Source organism: Carassius carassius, chromosome 32, assembly GCF_963082965.1.
Source record: "Carassius carassius chromosome 32, fCarCar2.1, whole genome shotgun sequence".
In the NCBI taxonomy this organism is placed as follows: domain Eukaryota; kingdom Metazoa; phylum Chordata; class Actinopteri; order Cypriniformes; family Cyprinidae; genus Carassius; species Carassius carassius.
The window spans coordinates 21,479,072-21,493,564 of NC_081786.1; the positions used below are offsets into that span (position 1 = coordinate 21,479,072).

Here is a 14,493-nt window from a genome sequence, read left to right on the forward strand (position 1 = left end):
TCACTATCACTTCCCAACGTATATCACAAACCAAGCATGGATAGCTTTTATTTTATAATTACCATGGCTGCTGGAGAGAGAGGAGGGAGTCAGGATCTCTGCATCCAGAATAGCATTTGAAATCTGATGATGCAAAGACATTTACTGTTAACAAAGATCCACTGCTGCTCGTGTTCAGCAGGATAATTTGTATGAGATCAGCATTTCTCTGCTGTGCTGTCTGCAGTGCTAACAATATGCTGCTGATCGCCATGCATCATTATTGCTAACCTTCCTGCTAGCTGCTTGCTGACACTCCTTTTAGGGTTGTGGGAATATGGGAGAGCTCAGCCAGGCATTTTAGTCACATCCTGGCTTGGACCCTATATCAACAACACCTTCATGTATACTGTACTGTATACTGTACTGTGACTATTTTGCAGACATGGGGACTTGTGACTTGGTGACTTGGACTCGAGTCGACTCGAGTCGCTATTTTTATGACTTGTGACTTGACTTGACAAAAAATAAAATACTTGAGACTTGACTCGGACTTGGAAGTTAAAGACTCGGGACTTGACTTGACTTGAGACAGGATGACTTGAATGACTTGTATGTGTGTGTGTGTGTGTGTGTGTGTGTGTGTGCGAGAGAGAGAGAGAGAGAGAGAGAGAGAGAAACACACTCGTGCTTCACCTGATGAAGGAAACCCAAACTGAGTCTGACTCCAATCACAACCCCAACATTCAGAAACTAATTGACAAAAATCTGAAGTATAATTATGATGAAAAATGAAAAAAATGAATTTGAGCTCCAAACCAAACTCCAGTGTTATTCGGCCCTAAACAGAACCACAAAACTGGCAAATTACTTATCACTTAAGCAATTAAAAGAAAGACAAATCCTTTCAAAATATCGACTCAGTGATCATGATTTGGAAATAGAGATTGGTAGACGTAAAAGATCCTGGCTACCGAGAGAAGAGAGGCAAACACTGAGCTGAATCAAACAGAGGATGAGAAACACTTCCTTCTGGTCTGTCCCAAATACAGCACTACAAGAGAAACATTCTTCCCACAGTTTGAAGCTTTGAATCCTTCATTCTTGTCTCTAAATGACTCAGAGAAACTACTCTATATACTTGGAGAGAATGAGACGGCAGTCACAATAGCTGCTAAATATTTATACACCATACACACCATACGAAAGGGATATTTTATTGTATTAAACTGTTTTATTTTATATTCTTAATTCTATATAATTACTATTATTAATATTAGAAATATTATCTGCTGCTGCTATTTTTATTGTATTTTATTGTAATCATATTTTATTCTGTATCTAAATGCTAAATTTGGCAATACTGTAACTCAAATGTCATGCCAATAAAGCAACTTGAACTTGAGAGAGAGAGAGAGAGAGAGAGAGAGAGAGAGAGAGAGAGAGAGAGAGAAGAGAAATGTAAGAAAGTTTAATGTTGTAAACTGTGTTTGAGGGGAAGTCGTGGCCTAATGGTTAGAGAGTCGGACTTGCAATCGAAGGGTTGTGAGTTCGAGTCTCGGGCCGGCAGGAATTGTGGGTGGGGGGAGTGCATGTACAGTTCTCTCTCCACCTTCAATACCACGACTTAGGTGCCCTCGAGCAAGGCATCGAACCCCCAACTGCTCCCTGGGCGCCAAAGCATATGACTGCCCACTGCTCCGGGTGTGTGTTCACAGTGTGTGTGTTCACTGCTCTGTGTGTGTGCACCTCGGATGGGTTAAATGCAGAGCACGAATTCTGAGTATGGGTCACCATACCTGGCCGAATGTCATGTCATGTCACGTCACGTCACATCGTTAGAGAGAGAGGTGTTCAGAGAGGAGTCTGTTGGATGTTTAGCTGTTATTTGTTTTATGGACTCAATGTTGAAAATGTAAAAAATTTCAAACACTGTTGGTAGAAGTGAAAAATAAATAATTTTATGAAGTTACAATTTTGTTTGATTCCATGATGTATTTTACTGAACATGAGTATTTACAATGCAAATCCAAATTATTTTAATTTACTGTTACTTATATCTTGTCTTTTAACTTTATTAAGATCAGATTCTGCAGGTAAAATTACAATAATAAGGTGACTTGACTTGGACTTGACTTGACTTACTACAGGACTTGACTTGACTTGACATAACATAACATAACTTGTGACTTGACTTGACTTGCCCAAGAAAAAAATACTTGGGACTTACTTGAGACTTGAAGGTTAAGACTTGAGACTTACTTGAGACTTGCACATGTGTGACTTGGTCCCATCTCTGCTATTTTGGGAACATATTTCCCTTGATCAGTGGTTACCAACCCTCTTCCTGGAGCCCCCATGAACACTCGCATGAAACTGACCCAGGTATTTGAGTCTGCATGCTGGGGCAGCAGGGTGTTAAATTAAACTTTTTCAGGGTATAGTTGTTTCTTTGACGTCAACTGTTTTAAATGCCTCCTCAGTTATCACTTGTGCATCATCTCCTGGATACATTTTCATTAGTGTATTACAGTGCTACCTAAATGCAATACAAGGACATGTGCCAGTGATAAAAATGCAAATAATAATAATAATAGCTTATTCATAAAGAAAAAGATAGAGAACAATAAGCAAAGCTTTGCAGGAAACATACAGTACACGGTGAAATATGAGAGTAAAGTGTAAAATCTTGTAAAAATGCTATGGGAAAAAAATATGAATAGGTTAACAGTAAATTACACTACACATTTAACTAAACATTTCATGTAGATTTTTCAGTTTAACAGTAAAATATTGTTAATTGTATTTTTTTAGAACAAATCAACTTAATATTTACAATCAAAAACTGTAAATTGATATCCCTAGACCTATGTTTCTTAGTTGTTTTTTTTTAGCAGTAATGTACATTAGGGTTTTATGTAAACAACAATCTGTTGTTTAATGAATGTTTATTGCATTTTTTTAAATGTTGTGTTTTAGCATAATGGTGTTTTGTGTTTGCGTGAATGACACTGTGCACATTGTGTATATTATTGTATATTAGTATATACTTCAGCTTGTTTATTCAGAGCGAGTAATAAAGTCGGCAGACAATAAATGTTTACCTCACCCTAATCAAAAAATGTCTCCATTCTACTCAGGAGTTTCTTGAATATGTCTGTTGGAAAGAGAAAAACTTCTGTAATTTCAGGTTACTCTAAATATATGTCTAAAGCCCAACCAATTCTTTAAACTGCATCACAACTTACTTCAAGTGTGTCTCATTCTTTGAGAAAACAGACAAGATGAAGGAGGCAATTTCACCAGGATTCTCTGTGCAAGGTACAATAATATACTCTCCCGGCTCCAGCCTGAAGAATTTCATCACCTCTCTAAAGTATTCTAATTCATCAGTCTGCTCCACAGGCTTTCTGTCAATGAAAAACTCAGATGAAAACCTCCCACTTTGACTTCTCATCTAAAAGAGAATAATAAAACATGTCTTTAGTTTATTTAAATTAATGGATGCATGTAAACAAAATCTTGAAAGGGCCATTACAGTGTAACATTTAGGTTGATTTGCACTTGCCTCAAGTGGTATCTGTGAAAGGAGAAAAAAGGCATAACATCATTTAAGGGATATTGCAGTTGATGCACAAAACATGTCACTAAAAATCAGAGATGGGACCAAGTCACACATGTGCAAGTCTCAAGTAAGTCTCAAGTCTTAACCTTCAAGTCTCAAGTAAGTCCCAAGTATTTTTTTCTTGGGCAAGTCAAGTCAAGTCACAAGTTATGTCAAGTCAAGTCAAGTCAAGTCCTGTAGTAAGTCAAGTCAAGTCCAAGTCAAGTCACCTTATTATTGTAATTTTACCTGCAGAATCTGATCTTAATAAAGTTAAAAGACAAGATATAAGTAACAGTAAATTAAAATAATTTGGATTTGCATTGTAAATACTCATGTTCATAAAATACATCATGGAATCAAACAAAATTGTAACTTCATAAAATTATTTATTTTTCACTTCTGCCAACAGTGTTTGAAATTTTTTACATTTTCAGCATTGAGTCCATAAAACAAATAACAGCTAAACATCCAACAGACTCCTCTCTGAACACCTCTCTCTCTAACGATGTGACGTGACGTGACATGACATGACATTCGGCCAGGTATGGTGACCCATACTCAGAATTCGTGCTCTGCATTTAACCCATCCGAGGTGCACACACACAGAGCAGTGAACACACACACTGTGAACACACACCCGGAGCAGTGGGCAGTCATATGCTTTGGCGCCCAGGGAGCAGTTGGGGGTTCGATGCCTTGCTCGAGGGCACCTAAGTCGTGGTATTGAAGGTGGAGAGAGAACTGTACATGCACTCCCCCCACCCACAATTCCTGCCGGCCCGAGACTCGAACTCACAACCCTTCGATTGCAAGTCCGACTCTCTAACCATTAGGCCACGACTTCCCCTCAAACACAGTTTACAACATTAAACTTTCTTACATTTCTCCTCTCTCTCTCTCTCTCTCTCAAGTTCAAGTTGCTTTATTGGCATGACATTTGAGTTACAGTATTGCCAAATTTAGCATTTAGATACAGAATAAAATATGATTACAATAAAATACAATAAAAATAGCAGCAGCAGATAATATTTCTAATATTAATAATAGTAATTATATAGAATTAAGAATATAAAATAAAACAGTTGAATACAATAAATTATCCCTTTCGTATGGTGTGTATGGTGTATAAATATTTAGTAGATATTGTGACTGCCGTCTCATTCTCTCCAAGTATATAGAGTAGTTTCTCCGAGTCATTTAGAGACAAGAATGAAGGATTCAAAGCTTCAAACTGTGGGAAGAATGTTTCTCTTGTAGTGCTGTATTTGGGACAGACCAGAAGGAAGTGTTTCTCATCCTCTGTTTGATTCAGCTCAGTGTTTGCCTCTCTTCTCTCGGTAGCCAGGATCTTTTACGTCTACCAATCTCTATTTCCAAATCATGATCACTGAGTCGATATTTTGAAAGGATTTGTCTTTCTTTTAATTGCTTAAGAGATAAGTAATTTGCCAGTTTTGTGGTTCTGTTTAGGGCCGAATAACACTGGAGTTTGGTTTGGAGCTCAAATTCATTTTTTTCATTTTTCATCATAATTATACTTCAGATTTTTGTCAATTAGTTTCTGAATGTTGGGGTTGTGATTGGAGTCAGACTCAGTTTGGGTTTCCTTCATCAGGTGAAGCACAAGTGTGTTTCTCTCTCACTCTCTCTCTCTCTCTCTCTCTCTTGCACACACACACACACAATCTCTCTCTCAGAGTACATCCGTAAGTCATTACCTCTATTACAAGGTATTGCACTTGCAAAATATAAGATTCGAGAGTCTTGTCTGCAAGCCGAGCACGATGTGGCCTATCCCACCATGTATGCGCCACCGGTATACGCGCTCATAATGGAAGCAACGCGGTCGCGACGCGCTCGACGCCTCAGGGGCGCAACTGCCCGAGCGCTTTGGAAACAATGAGAAAGCGGCGCGACTAGCGATTTCCACGCGTTTTTAGGCGCGAATTATTGACGAGAAAAGCGATGACCCTCAGTACCCCTCAAGCTGAGATGTTAATGTGATATCTGATCTAAGTGGGCGTGGTCTGCGTAAGGTAGAGAGGGCATGACTGATGATGTCATGACATGACAACGCGATTCTCAGCCTGCGCTCCAGCTGAGTAATCAATTTTATTTTTTTTAAATAATTTATATATTTTATATTCAAACTGAAAACTTAATGTGATTAACACTCAAGTCATTCAAGTCATCCTGTCTCAAGTCAAGTCAAGTCCCGAGTCTTTAACTTCCAAGTCCGAGTCAAGTCTCAAGTATTTTATTTTTTGTCAAGTCAAGTCACAAGTCATAAAAATAGCGACTCGAGTCGACTCGAGTCCAAGTCACCAAGTCACAAGTCCCCATGTCTGCTAAAAATGCTGAGACGGTCACGACTTTCAGAAAGCAGCTGAAAGGGTTATTTGACCCAAAAATGAAAATTAGACTGTGCTTTACTTACCCTCTAAGCATCATAGGTGTATATGACTTTCTTCTTTCAGACGAATTCATTCGGGGTTATATAAAAATTGTCCTGGCTATTCCAAGCCTATTCCAAGCTTTATCATTGCAGTAAGCAGGTGTTGCAGTTGAACAGTCCACAAGTAGTCAAACAAAGTGCACATATTTGTAATAAAACCAAATGTATTCATCTGAAAGAAGAAAGTCATTTACACATAGGATGCTTCGAGGGTGAGTAAAATACAAGCTAATTTTAATTTTGGGGTGAACTAACCCTTGAAGGCACACTTCTTCTATTAGAATGTAACCATTCCACAACCATGGCACACACACATTCCTCTTTTTATTTGCATTTCACCTCTGCTTGTTTCTTAGTTTGGATTTCTAAAAAACCTGGCATTGTACTCTACAAATATTGTTGACTATGTGATTAATTGCTCACATTTCTCAATTGTCAAAATGGAAGTCACTTTGGATAAAAAGCATCTACTAAGTGCATAAATGTGTTATAAATGTAAATGAAAGCCCCTTCAGTTTTTTTAAGAATTCAGATTCAGACATACCTAAAAACAATATATTATTTGCCATATTTAAACAAGCATAGTATACATTTACATTTAATCATTTAGCAGACGCTTTTATCCAAAGCGACTTACAAATGAGAACAGTAGAAGCAATCAGATCAACAAGAGAACAACAAAAGTATACAAGTGCCATGACAAGTCTCAGTTAGTCTAGTACAGAACGCATAGCCAGTGTTTTTTCTATATTTATGTTTTATTTTTTTTATGGAAGACAAGAAAAGAAAGAAAAGTGCTTGTATTAGTTGGTTAAGTGCTGGCGAAAAAGATGAGTCTTTAGATGTTTCTTGAAAATAAGTATACACAATACTGACCTCAAAAACATAGAAGCCAATTTTAAAATTTTCTTGACTATTTCTGTTTCTCTTCTCATGGTTCTGAATGAGGGACACCAGTATATTTTCAGGACGCTGGCCACGAGCGCATTCCTCATTAAGCTCATCAATTTTCACCCAAAACTGAGGGTTTGTCCAGAAAGTCTCTATAGCATTAAAAGAAGATTTGTACATAATTTTCATTTTCTATGCATTTGTTTCAAGTTCTGTCTTACTTTTACACGCCCTGTCATTATAATTTAAGGTTTTATTATCATTTCGCTATGCTGGAACTGATTGATAGGGCTTTATGTGCAAATATATACATATTCATACAGTAATAATACCTGTCTTAATTATGTCACCACCTGCTGAAATCCCATCATTCCACCTGCCAAAATGTCTTTTTGAGGTCCAGTGACATTCAGTAGAGCCATCCAGGAAATCAGGACAGAGACAACAGATGTCTATGTTTGCAAAAATGTAGGTAAAGTCTTCCATTGACATCCTGCAGTTAAAATATGTTTCGAAGTAAAATGCAATTTTTATACTTTGTATATGAGGTAGTCATTTCTCACTTCAGATGTGAGAGAGTGGGTGTACATAACATGGTCATGCTCACCAGAACTCCCCGTTATTTAAAACTTCATGGCAATTTTTGCGGACCTCCTCACAAACTGTGTCCCATAAGGGTGATCTGTAAAATTTATAAACAAACCATGGGTGCTATTGTGTAGCAAATACACAGAAAAGAACCTTAAGCATGTAAAGTGATATGGCATGATGTGTTCAAGCAATGTATGATTTTCAGCTGAGTTTGTGTCTGTTTAAATTAAGCTGTTACTGTAATCATTACCCATCACTCCAGTCTCCTCGCCACTCTTCTTCGCCCCATGGGTTTAACAATCTTACCAGCTGGACTGGATTTTCGTCACTCATCACCTGTTTTACAAAGCCAGAAATCAATGTCAGTTTAAGATAATTATTAAAAGTAAAAGAGTGTTAAATTGATTAAAAAAGAAAAACTCAAAAAAAGCAAAAATGTGCGTCTACCCATAAAATCCACAACCTCAAACCAAGCAACCACAAAATATTTTTCTTTGCAATTTATCTCTACTCTAATTTGTTTTTTAGTCTGGCTTTCTAACAAACCTGCTTTTGTACACTATAAATACTGATAGCTATGTGTAGAATTTCACACATTCACAAAATGTATGCACTGCCCCTGTGATGCAGAACACATGATACGAATCACTATAAAATAGTTCTAAGATTTGTAGAATATGTAGATTTGTAAAAATGTGCCAGAAAACACTTGGACTCTATGGAAGATCCGAGTGCAGCATTTAACAATCGACATGAGGCAAGAAGGCAAAAAGCATCACACAAGATGGGCTTCAGGGCGTCCAAGAAAGTCCAGCAAGCGCCAGGATCGTCTCCTAAAGAGGATTCAGCTGCGGGATCGGAGTGCCACCTGTGCAGAGCTTGCTCAGGAATGGCAGCAGGCAGGTGTGAGCGCATCTGCACGCACAGTGAGGCGAAGAAAAAAAAAAAAAGAAAAAAAAAAAACCATCAGGGACAGATTGATCTTCTGCAGAAAGTATAGTGAATGGACTGCTGAGGACTGGGGCAAAGTCATATTCTCCGATGAAGCCCCTTTCCGATTGTTTGGGGCATCTGGAAAAAGGCTTGTCCGGAGAAGAAAAGGTGAGTGCTACCATCAGTCCTGTTTCATGCCAACAGTAAAGCATCCTAACACCATTCATGTGTGGGGTTGCTTCTCATCCAAGGGAGTGGGCTCACTCACAATTCTGCCCAAAAACACAGCCATGAATAAAGAATGGTACCAAAACACCCTCCAACAGCAACTTCTTCCAACAATCCAACAACAGTTTGTTGAAGAACAATGGATTTTCCAGCACCATGGAGCACCGTGCCATAAGGCAAAAGTGATAACTAAGTGGCTCGGGGACCAGAATGTTGAAATTTTGGGTCCATGGCCTGGAAACTCTCCAGATCTTAATCCCATTGAGAACTTGTGGTCAATCCCCAAGAGGCTGGTGGACAAACAAAAACCCACTAATTCTGACAAACTCCAAGAAGTGATTATGAAAGAATGGGTTGCTATCAGTCAGGATTTGGCCCAGAAGTTGATTGAGAGCATGCCCAGTCGAATTGCAGAGGTCCTGAAAAAGAAGGGCCAACACTGCAAATACTGACTCTTTGCATAAATGTCATGTAATTGTCGATAAAAGCCTTTGAAACGTATGAAGTGCTTGTAATTATATTTCAGTACATCACAGAAACAACTGAAACAAAGATCTAAAAGCAGTTTAGCAGCAAACATTTTGAAAACTAATATTTATGTAATTCTCAAAACTTTTGGCCACGACTTGTATATATAAATCTTTGCCCAGACTATCAAATCTCATTGCTGCCTCCAGATGTGTGTGATTTTTAGCTCACCTTTAGCTTACCTATATATATATATGAGGCAGGGCAGCAGCTGCACTCGTGGGGTTCGCAGGTGGATCAGGCAGAGGGAATAGAGATGGGCGAGTCCCTATCTCTTTCCACATCGGCCAGATCCGGCGCCCCATATCATTGCGTTCGGAAACATGGTCTGTGGTTTCTTTCCCCCAGGGAGAGGGATCGACACTCCGCCTCTCTTCCTCTGAGGAGGCTGATGTGGAAACTATCGGCGGGGATTTGCCACCCCACTCACCACAATATGAGGAGCTCTTAGATGTGGCTACTCATGCTTTGGCCAAGCTCAATATCGATTGGCCTGCTAAAAAAACATTTGAATCGCAGAAGAGTAAGCTCGACAAACGCTTTCAGTGGAGGAGGCAACCACTTCCATGCTGGGGCCTTCCCTTCTTTCCCAATCTGCACGAAGAGATAGTCAGATCGTGGAAATGTCCATTTTCAGCCCGCCTCTACATCCCTTCATCAGATTATTATGGCAACGTGGTGGGGATGGGAGAGCGTGGCTATAGAGCGATGGCACGGTTGGAACAGATGCTTGCTAGCTATCTGTCCCCTGGGGCTGCATCATCTCTGAACGCTCCGGCATTGTCCTCCAAGCCACTCAGAACAACTTCGGTTTTGGTGGGCAAAGGGTATGTGGCAGCAAGTCAAGCTTCTGCGTGTCTGTATATCATGATGATGTTACAGGTGTACCAAGCCGACCTGCTAAAAGAGTTAGATGAGGGAGAGGAGATCAAGTCCGACAATGTGTCAGAGTTGAGATGGATCGCACCACCAAGGAGACCACCTGAGTGATTGGGCAGTCTATGGCAGCCATGGTGACCGTGGAGAGACATTTATGGCTGACCCTGTCTAAGATAAAGGAGAAAGAAAGGGTCTGCCTTATGGATGCCCTGCTTCAGCCTTCTGGCCTGTTCGGTGATGCTGTCAACTCAGTCATCAAAAGGTTTCAGAATGCACGAATGCTACAATGCTTCAAACTTTTCTACATGGTCAACGGCAAAGAGAGGAATGGCTGGAAAAGGAAGCGCAGCGTCACGTGCATAAATACCGAATGCTTCAGCATCAATTCGTACAACTACAGTCTGAAGTTTATCGAGAAAGACATGAACAACGGGCAGAAGGTGTGGCAGGGGTGAGTGATACATCAGCGACTACAGGAGTGAGTTCTGCTTCAACTGTTCATCCCAGATGACAGCCCGAGAATGTGACCATGGTCAAGTGATGAGCACATTGCACATTATGTAACATCTTTCGAATTTAATATTCAAGCGTGCAAATGGCCAAGACAAGACTGGGTGTTACATCTGTTACCATTGCAAACTGGCAAGGCAAGAGCAGATTATGTGGCCATGGCACCTGATGATTCACTGAACTATGATTGTGTTAAGCAAGTTATACTTGACAAGTTTGAAATTAACCCAGAAACCTTCCGACAACGTTTCAGAGCATGCAGTTTAAGAGATAATGAAACTCCGCAGGAATTGTATGTAAGATTGAAAGAACGGTATGAAAAGTGTATGGTCCCTTCGGGACGAACCAAGCAAGAGATTGGTAATCCGATAGTGCTGGAACAGTTCCTCAAAGAGCTGAATCCAGAAGTATGAACGTGGGTGAAGCAGAATGGCCCTACTTCATGTAAGCAAGCAGTAGAAATGGCAGAAACATTCATGGCAGCGAGGCGATCTCTAAATCAGCCGAGGCGATGGTGAGACTTTTATCACAGCTCAACCGGTAAGTCTGGGGAGGATAGGGGCATTAGTCAGAAAAAGGTTGATGTGTTTAATCGTACGATACAAACTAGTTCTACTTTGAGTAACAGTAAGCAGGCAGGAGGAGTTGGTCAGTACAACAGAAGGTCTGTAATTATATGTCATTCATGCAGCCACTCTGGTCTGTTCAAGTTAGACATTAGTGAGACCAGAATGTGTGGGAAGGTTAAATAGGCTGAACCATGACAAGTTGAGGGTCTGCTGTATTCATGGCGATGAAAAAGAGTATCCCAAAACTGAGATTGTGTAACAAGAGCACAGGCTAATCGGGATGAGGTCAGTAAACAGCTGTTGCAAGATTTACCTTTTAATGTAGTTCCAAAAGACAGAAAATCTAAGAGAGAGAAACGTCACGCTAAAGTTGTTTGTACTGAAATAATTGAAAACATGCCAAAACCCAACAAAGATGATCTTGAGCAAATTCCTCATGATATTGGACAGTTGAAAAGACAGGATGAAACTCTTAAACTGCTGTTTGAAAAAGCTAAGATTAACAATACTGCGTCAGTATTAATTCATAAAGGTGTTACAATTGGGTCAGTCAGTAGCGTGGGCAGGACATTTAGGCCAGCAGAAAACACTGTCTAGAATTACTACTAGGTTTTATTGGCCCAAGCTCTATACTGACATTATTGATTTTTGTAAATCATGCCCAGAATGTCAGCTGGTTATACCAGCTAAAAAGAGTGACAGAACACCTCTGGTAAACTTGCCTATTATTGACATATCGTTTTCCCGTATTCCAATGGACATTGTAGGCCCTTTAGAAAGGAGCAGAACAGGTAATAGGTTTGTAATTTTGGTTGTTGGTGATTACGCTACTAATTATCCAGAAGTTTTTTCTCTTAGAAACATCAAGGCAAGGCAGGTTGTAAATGCACTGGTTAAACTGTTTTCTCGAGTAGGATTGCCTAAAGAGATGACTGACCAGGGTACTAACTATACATCCAAGTTAAGGAAACAAGTTTCCTCAATGCTAGGTATACTATTTACAAAAGTTAGAATATAGGTCTGACCTAAAAGGCCAGATGCTTGTTTGGTCTTACCTCAAAAACCCCTGTCACTGTGTAAGCATGTGCTGCAACTATGCCATTAAGTAATTCAATAGCTTCAGGATTTGTCTGATGATACATAGAAAAAACAACAAATGTAAATATTTAATAAAAGCACATAGCAGGTCATCTTCAAATGTATAAAATGAATGAAAGAATATTAAACTAAACAATAAGGATTATTTATATTCAATCAAGATATTCAGTTCTTGGAAAGATCTAACAAATATATGATACTTTGTGGATTTTTTCTTACCACTGCATAAGAGCCACACTCCATAAGCGTTTTGGACTTGAATGCACATTCCATAATTTTCCACAAATCAGCAGGAGCCATATTCAGTGTATAATACATATGCGTCCCACCAGTAAAGTCCATCAGGGCCTCAGATATGAAACCAGCATGCAAGTCTGCATAGGACCCACACACTCTGTAAAGACAGTTTATTTGAATTCACTCCTCAGCATATTTGTAAGTCAATTATAATTTTAGCTATTCAACTGACACATAATGAACAGGACACTTTCTTTTTTCCAAGATAATGGCACCTACTTTGCATAAGCTTTCTCCAGTAAGGCAGGCCAAAACTCATTAGACGTTTTTGAGTGCACAAAAAGTAGTTCATCATCAATAGTAGGAAGTTGGTCATCAATTACAACATCAATCCATTTCCCAAATCGCCAGAACTGTGATAAATTACAAACATGGAAAATATTACTTTCTTGTACTCAAGAAATTATAATGTGAGACAGTGTATAAATGTTGAAATATCCATCAGCTATTATCACTCTAAATTTAGTCACCCTAAAATGAAATATCCCGGCATAATCCTTGGTGAACGACTGTTCAGTTGGCATGACCTGTTTTATGATATCCTTCTCAAAAGTTAGAGCCCCAATTGCAGCCAAGAACCAACAGTTTCCTAAATAAATAAAAATGTACATATCTGAAGTCACATTCGAAATGTGTACAAAATGTTTCAAAAGTAATGGTGTATATTATTACTAGCTCCACATCATATTGTGCTTAATGCAATTTAAATAAGGAATAGACATGGGTTGATACCTGGGTTTAGAACAAAAATTGGTCCATCAAACATTGTATAGTTGACATAGCATCTACAGTATGATACCAGAATACACTCAAACTTACCTAATACACTTCCCTGTGCATAGTCAAACCTGGACACACCATCTAAAATTAAATTAGGGTGTGACACCAATTCCTGATAAGAGAAAATTTAGTGCAATTCCTTCAGTATCAAAACATGGACATGTAGCCACTCATACAATGAAGAGATTTGTAATTCATAATTCCAGGCATGAATAGATAACTTTATGATAGAACGTTAAAATATTTCTATACATAGAATTCTGTAATCATTACATACGGATGGCCGCTTCCACACAACTTGAGACATGTCCACCTCAGATGGCACTTCATCAAACAAGCCAATGGAGCTGTTGTCTGGAGGAAACAACTCATCATTGTAGAGTGTGTTTTCAGTGAGGCAGTTCTGGTGCAGCTCCTGGAATTTCTGATCTAGGAAGTTCAAAGGACTTGTAGGAGAATTCACATCATCTTCATTTGTGTTGTGTTGGCACCTATCATGGGGAGGCATTTTTCACTCAGAATCCTTTTGCCTGAATGAAAAATAAATACAAACACATTTTTAGCATTACGCTTGTGTAACAGAAGTGCACAAGGCTGCAGTCAATGTACCCTTTGTAAAAAGTACTTTTAAAAGTTTAATTTGACCAATTCATTTTGAGTATGGAAATACTGGGGTAAACAAAGGGAGTATCTATTTCTAAGAAATGCAAATAAGCCATATTTTTAGCAAAGGCAAATTACACTTAATCCACCCACCATTATGTAGTTTAGCCAGACAAAATTACAAAATAAATTAAGGAAGTTACTGGGACTGGGAGAGAAAGTACACTTTATTTTTCTGATCTCTCCATTTTAGTGAGTATTCTAATATACGTACATGTCAAATAATTATCATTAGTTTGTAACTTAATGTCTATTATCTCTCAGAGTAGACTGTTAGGTTGGGTTTAGGATAAGTAGAATAAGCATATACTTGCAAAATTTCTTCAGTATGTTGTATGTTGTGGACCTATCAAAATAAAGTGTTAGAAGATATTAAGTAGACAGACTACTAATACTCTGACTCCTAGTTGACATTTAGTTGCAAGGTTCCTTACTGTTAGTAGAATGTCTAAAGTGGACTATCAAAATAAAATGTTGTGATGAGT

The 14,493-nt window shown here is 38.8% G+C and overlaps 1 protein-coding gene across 1 annotated transcript; it reads right to left on the reverse strand.

Annotated features, from left to right (window-relative positions):
* Nucleotides 1-2,991: 2,991 nt before the first annotated feature.
* LOC132112968 (calpain-2 catalytic subunit-like) lies at nt 2,992-13,860 on the reverse strand. Its single transcript, XM_059520740.1, has 13 exons — nt 13,623-13,860; nt 13,385-13,457; nt 13,036-13,154; nt 12,785-12,918; nt 12,488-12,662; nt 12,226-12,300; nt 7,774-7,859; nt 7,540-7,614; nt 7,265-7,425; nt 6,918-7,084; nt 3,548-3,559; nt 3,228-3,436; nt 2,992-3,136 (listed from the first exon to the last, which is right to left on the reverse strand). The coding sequence occupies exons 1-13, from the start codon at nt 13,851-13,853 to the stop codon at nt 3,112-3,114; spliced, it is 1,542 nt and encodes a 513-aa protein (XP_059376723.1). The 5' UTR covers nt 13,854-13,860; the 3' UTR covers nt 2,992-3,111.
* Between the last annotated feature and the right edge of the window lie 633 nt (nt 13,861-14,493).

Excerpts from the sequence above, each read along its gene's own strand:
- LOC132112968 (XM_059520740.1), bottom strand. The coding sequence starts at position 13,853 with ATGCCTCCCCATGATAGGTGCCAACACAACACAAATGAAGATGATGTG. Across the intron at positions 7,860-12,225 it reads CAGTGACAGGGGTTTTTGAG|GTGATGAGTGACGAAAATCC; the intron begins GTAAGACCAAAC and ends TTTGTAAAACAG. Across the intron at positions 7,085-7,264 it reads TGGTGACATAATTAAGACAG|AGACTTTCTGGACAAACCCT; the intron begins GTATTATTACTG and ends TTAATGCTATAG.